The sequence below is a fragment of the Apis laboriosa genome, unplaced genomic scaffold (genome assembly GCF_014066325.1).
Source record: "Apis laboriosa isolate Shangri-la unplaced genomic scaffold, ASM1406632v1 scaffold18_cov149, whole genome shotgun sequence".
NCBI lineage: Eukaryota > Metazoa > Arthropoda > Insecta > Hymenoptera > Apidae > Apis > Apis laboriosa.
In genome coordinates this window covers 2,700,555-2,707,648 of record NW_025222233.1, presented here as the reverse complement: position 1 = coordinate 2,707,648, position 7,094 = coordinate 2,700,555, and the positions used below count along the sequence as shown (strand labels likewise).

General features: G+C 20.5%; 2 protein-coding genes across 2 annotated transcripts; one reads left to right on the top strand and one right to left on the bottom strand.

Annotated features, from left to right (window-relative positions):
• Positions 1-139: 139 nt before the first annotated feature.
• On the top strand, positions 140-1,643 carry LOC122711933 (CDC42 small effector protein homolog). The gene is made up of 4 exons (XM_043931127.1): positions 140-365; positions 497-615; positions 887-1,169; positions 1,261-1,643. The coding sequence occupies exons 3-4, from the start codon at positions 915-917 to the stop codon at positions 1,267-1,269; spliced, it is 264 nt and encodes an 87-aa protein (XP_043787062.1). The 5' UTR covers positions 140-365; positions 497-615; positions 887-914; the 3' UTR covers positions 1,270-1,643.
• A 1,475-nt stretch (positions 1,644-3,118) lies between these two features.
• On the bottom strand, positions 3,119-6,928 carry LOC122711919. The gene is given in 7 exon segments (XM_043931103.1): positions 3,119-3,874; positions 3,876-4,059; positions 4,148-4,251; positions 4,354-4,413; positions 4,556-4,734; positions 4,882-5,041; positions 6,648-6,928. Coding segments are annotated over 7 exon segments (870 nt in total). The 5' UTR covers positions 6,732-6,928; the 3' UTR covers positions 3,119-3,775.
• Positions 6,929-7,094: the final 166 nt, after the last annotated feature.

Here is a 7,094-nt window from a genome sequence, read left to right as displayed (position 1 = left end):
TTGTATATTCAATGATCAGAATTTTATAGATCGGTAACATTCGACAACTTTCGACTTTCTTCGGATTTTCTCGGCTTTTTATAATATATAGTACATATAATTCGCTATACTGATAACCGTTGATCACGTTGACATTCAGGCTTTTATATTTTAGAAATTAAAATTTATTTTGATTGTCATTTAAATTATTAAAAAAAAAACGACTAAATAATTACTGTTCAATTTTCTTCAAAGAATGTCAATGAAACATGGTGAAAAGTGATCGTCTTAAGATTATTTAATGAATAATTAGAGATAGAAAGAAAGCCACAGATTTATTACTTACATTGTGAAAATTAATTCGAAAGTCTACATCTTGTGAATCGGTATGTCTCATTCGTTTTTTTTTTGTTTCCATAAAGTCAATTGTTTAATCTTTATAGAGCTTCAATTACTATATATATAATATTATATAGTTTATATAGTAAAATGTTCAAATAATTTCGATGTCCTTTAGAGTCACATGTAAACTCATCGATCAAAAGGGAATGTTTATTTTGTTTCATTCTGTCTTTAAGTCTCGAACGGATATTGCAAAGGTTAGACCGATCGACAATACGATTACTTGACGACTTCGTAAGTACGAATATTTTATCAATTTGTTTCATTCATTCACATAATAATATAGATAATTTATTATTTAATTTATAAAAACTATTTTTTAAACATATATTTATAATTTAAAAAATAAAGTTTTTTTGGATAATTATTTGATCTAAATTTCATTTTATAATTTTATTTCTATTTTTACAGACATATGTTAAGATTATTAAAATAATAAAAAAATTTTATAAATTAATTTCTAAAATACTCACTTAATAAATTTATATTTTTTAAAATATCTTAGATTTTGAAGTAAACACAATTAAAGTATAATGGCGGGTAGTGGAGAACTTTGGGTACAATGTTTTACTTGTTGTTTAATGCAACAAGGACCTAGAACACGTAATGGAAGGCAAAGGTCACATCAGAGACTAAGGATAGATCGTAGCATGATAGGAGTACCTACAAACTTTAGGCATACTGGACATATTAGTAGTGGAGATCTTGATATGAGCAGTGCACAATTATCAAATATTCAAGCACAAATGCAAATGAAAGGAGGCTATGATAATGCATATAGTGTTAAGGTACATAATAAGCAAATATCATAATATTATAAGAAAGTAAATCATATACAACTCATAAAATTATTTATTCTATAAATTATTTTTATTCTAGGCATGTTGAAAATAATACATTTTGTTGCAAATTATTCTCATATTAATAATTAAAGCAAATAATTTTATAACAGAAAAAGATGACAGTTATGTTCTCTTTATGAAGATGAATATATATGCAGCTATATCATATTTTCAGAAGAAGCTCAAAGAAGATATATTAAATATGTTTAAGAATAAGACAAACAAGAACAAATTCTAAAATATTTTTACTTCTTGATATTAAATAAATATTATGTTAAGTTACTCTCATTTGTATAGAAATGATTTTACAACTAAACTAATTTTCTAATTATAAGAGAGCATTTAATTTGCATATTTTTAAAATGTTATTTTCATTAAGACTGGATACTTAATAGAAACAAAAACTGCCATATATACAACTTTTTTCATACATTTTTTTATAACATTTAATTACTTTTCCATTTAAAAAAAAGTCAATATTTATTGGTGCAAAATTATAACATAATAACATAATTATTATGTTATATGTTACTTGTATTTATTTCTTTTTTTAATACAAGAACAATATTTACAGTAGTAGATTTACTAATAATATATATTAGATATTATTCTTATATTTGCAAATGCAAATATAAGTACTCTGTGTTATTTAATAGTATTTTTTGTAAAAAGAAAATGAAGAATGTATTTTGCATAGTTCACCTGTGCTGATTAATGGATAAATATTTTTAACATGTATATGGTGAACATTCATGTTCACAAAGCACGGCCCATTTTTCCTACTTCTGTATTCATCCCTAAATAGGGTATATAAATCTACATTAAGAAATTTTTGGAATGTAGATGTGTCAAAAATTGAGAAACTGATTTATATGTATTTGCCTAGTCTAAAATCATTCTATTAAACTTCATGAATTATGCTAGCTATTGTTTTATAAATGTTGTAATCTCTCAAGAATGGACTTATCTTAGTATGAGATATAAGGAAAACAGAAGGTTAGAAGAAATTCTGTGAAGCAAAAAAAAAACTTATTTTGAATCAATGTATAGATGTATAAACTTAATAATTCTAAAAAGAAAATAATGATTTAGATATATATATATAACTTAAATATCATAAACTTCCTATATATTATAAATATTTACTTATGTTATTTAATACTTTTGAAATTTGAATAAAAGAAAATTTTAATTCATATTGTATAATGTTGAAACAATTGTAGAAAGTCTTGCAATAAAATAATAAATATAATTGTAAGTATTATATTTAATGTGTGTAAGAAGAATAAACTGTGTATTTTCAAAATAAGTAGTATTTTAATTTCTTTGCATAAATATATATATATTCTAAATTTTTTGAATAGTAAATAATTTACATTTATGAATGATATATTATGTTATTTAATGTTTTTTATATCATTATTCTAAAAAAATAAGGATGTATAGGATATAAATAAATATACATAATATACATTACATTACATTATAATTTTTATTTTATGTAAAATATTATAAAATCATATAACAAATGATATTCTTAAACTAACAATCACAATATTGATATACATATTGATATAATAATTAATATATTACATAAAAGTTCTATTTATAAGATATTTTACAATTGTATAAAAAATATACTGTATATCTAATTGTATAAAAAAGTATATAATTTGAATGAATATTATTGAATGCATAATTAATAGAATATACTATGAGAGAATTCTATGCAATCAAAAATCACTTATAAAATACATAAAGATAAATTATACTTCAAAGACATATCATTCATATGCATATATAAACAGATATTTTATTCAAATTAAACTTTAATTTATATTCATAAAATATTGATGATCAAAGAAGCGCTTATGAATAATTTCATTTTTTTTAAATTCAAATTTATTAGCTTTAGTTAATCAATATTTCTATGAAATTTCTATGAAATGTTTTATATTTTTTTATCATATTAAATTAAATTATATATATTGATGCATGCGTGCGCGTGCATTCACACAAAACATATACATACATACATGTATATTATATTATATATTATATTAAAAATATTTTAAAATTTAAAGATTAAAAGATGATTTAAGCTCTATATATTTTTTTAAGTTTTAATTTTTACACGATAAAAATAGGAAAGGAAAATTTATAGAAAAGAAAATATGGTATTAATATTCTATATATAAAAATTATATATGTTATAATGTTGTACTTTAACTTGGAATGCTTTATATTTATAATTTGTTTTTTTGTTTATTTGTTATTAATTTATTTATTTTTTTAATAATGATATATATTGATGATAATGATTTTAATAATAAATATATTTTCATATTTTTATAATTATTAAAAAATCTCTATCAATATTAAAATGAAATTGATTAAGGATTAATTTTTCTTTTGCATTTTTATAATATTAATATAAATAATTTTTTTTTTAATTATTTAGCAGACTAATCAAGTATTAGATATCCATAAAAAATTTAAAATTTGATTTTATTCCCGAAACAATTATATCAGAAATGACTATCAAGTGACAATTACTTTACATTAATTGCTCCATTAAAAGGTAATATTTCATCGCGTTTGCGTCTCTGACGTGATTCACGAACAGATCTAACTTGACTTTGCCTGTTAAAAACCCATTCGTGTATTTGTAGTAAATGTTACATGGCAACAACAACTTGATGGAAATAGGAAAGTATCTGGAGACATCGAGCCGTTTGACGATACAGATAAAAGTTCTCTTTGAATGAATTTTTGTTTACAAATTGATTTGTAACCTAAAGGAAGATTTCCTATTACGTTACATGTGTCTTCTTTTCTACAAATAAGATACAAAATATTTATATCATTCTGAAATATATAATTTAAAAAAATTTAATAAAAAAGAATTCAATTTCAATACTTACTGACACACTTCAACTCGTACACCCTGTTTAAAATTTTCTTGATTCGCAACATATTTCCATTCCCTATCTTTATTTTTTGCTGATTTAGGAAATACAACTCGCTCCTTAAATATATATAATTATATATATATATAATAATAAACAAATATTTGTATCAAATTTTAATTTTATTTTTATAAAAAGAAAATGATGTTATTTATACCTACATTAGACTGACAAAGAGGGCTGTCGTCCATGAAATCGATCCTCTGTGATATATCAGATAACTAAAAGGATAAAAAAATTTGTATAATAAATTGAAAAAAACTGATTAAAAAATTTAATATTTAAACAAATTTTTAAATATTAAATTATAAAATATTAAACAAATATTAAAAAAGATTTAATATAAGAAAAAAAAAGACTTACTATATCTACAGTAGCCAAGTATTTAATACTTTCGTTTCTTTGAATCGCAATATTTACAACATCTTCAGGATAAGAGTCTACTTTTTCGCAAAAAGTAGATCCTCTACAAGAAGGTACTTCTTTTTGATCGTCAGGAAAAACAATTTGAGCATCTGATAACATACTTTCCCATGATAAACCTAGTAAAATATTGAAAATCAATTTAAAATTATTAGAAATTAAATGTAATTTATGATTAATTATTAAAAAATTATTTTATTGAAACATATTATTTCTCAATGATACTACAAAAGCATTATTTATATATAACTGTTTACAATTCATACTTTCTTTTTCTTGATTTCTTGACAAAATTTTGAATGATGCATTACTATCTTCATAATTTGAAGCGTATCTTTCTATCCTTGTTCCTTTTTTACTTTCAAAATCAACTTGTGTATCATTTTGATAATTTTTATAGGGATATGCGCAAATATTTTGGCTCATCTATAAAAAGTAAAAATCGAAATAAATAATTTTTATTAACATAATTTTTAGAAATACTTTTAGAAATACTAAAGTTTTACTATTTTTGAGGAGAGTTATCAATTTTTATTTATATTTATTTTTTACGGTTTATTTTTTATCTTTATTAAGATAAAAAAATAAAATTTTTCCCTCATATATTATTTTATCCTTTTTATTACTATTATTTGTTATTTTTATTATTATTATTATTATTATTATTATTATTATTATTATTATTATTATTATTATTATTATTATTATTATTATTATTATTATTATTATTATTATTATTATTATTATTATTATTTTTCCCTTTATTACCGATAAATATTATATTATTCAAACTTCTAACCAGGACAAATATATAAGTAATATTTAACGATATTTTTTAATTGACTTAAATACGAAACTAATATATTTTTATTTATTATATTATATTATATTATATTATTGTATATTTAAATAAAAAACAATATAAATGTTTATCAACAAAGTAATATGCTAGAATTGCAGAATTAATATAAACATAAAGACAATCTATATGAAAAAAAAATATAATCATATAAACCAATGGCAAGAGAATTTTCAACGATAACGAAGTCATCGCAAAACATTTATTACATACACAATATTAATCGCTTATTTTATCTGAGAGTTGTATTATTTTTTATTTCAATTATTTCTATACAAATGCCAAAAAATGTAACAATTTATTATCTTTAAAAAAAATAGAAATACATTTTTATTGTATCATGTAAAGTATCATCATATTCTAAGAATTATAAATATCGTATTGAAATGATATTGAATATTTATGAGAAATACACACAATATCTTTCATTCTTTCCTCTAATTGTTAGTCTTTAAATATAAGATAAAAATAAATTGAAAGTAGAAAAGTTGAATCGAAAATTAATTTCATTTATTTCTTTTATTATTTGTTTATCAAACTTCGTGATAAAATATTAACACAATCTATTTAATTTAAAACAATTTACTCTGACTACTAATATTCTATTACACGACGATAACAAATCTCAGATTACGTAAATATAATGGACCGTACGTTAATTTTAGATGTTTTGCAATATTTTCTGTTTAAAAAATATAAAATTATTAATATTAATACAAAATTTTTTATTGATTCTAATTTATGTTACATCATAATTTTTTAGATAATTCTTCTTTTTCGATATTGCAATGAATTGTTCAATCATAATGCAATTAAATTTCATTAATAATAAATACAATAGATACAACATATATATATATATATATATATATACGAAGTATCAGAAATGAGAGTTTGTTTTTTGTAAAACTGATTTAACGATATTCTAAACGAATAATGGCAAAATATATATAAATAATAATCTTTTATTTTAAAATCTTTATTTTATTTTAAGTAATCAGATTATTCTATATATATAGTTTTTAATTGATATTACACTATGTCACAAAACTATTATATTATAATTTAATTATAATATTATATATAATATTATATATATATATAATATTATAATTTTATTATATTAAAATATTAATATTAATAATATATATATAAAAAATATTGTTTTCTTACCAGTTCTATGAAAAAACAAAGTTCAATAAACGTAAAAATCAGATCGCTGTATCTTTGTTCAATATTTTTATATTTAAAAATCATCTTGTTATTTTTAATACACAAAAAATTCGCGAAATTCACTGTTTTTAATTAAAAATTTAAAAAAATATATTATCACTTGTTTAAGATAATTATCACTTGTTTAAAATAATTTATTATATATATATTTTTTTTAATTAATTGAGTTCTAAAGAAAACAAATTCTCTTCGAGCAGTCGAATCACTCACTGATCCTACGCGTTCAACTGACCGCACGCGATTGACTTGTTCCGTTGTTCCATCAGAGAACTTTGTGTATACCAGGTGGAGTTCTCGTCACTCTAACGGCTTATAATCTAGCTTTAATGCTTTAAGGAATGGAGTGACTTCTATATATATATATATATTATTCATATAACAGTAATA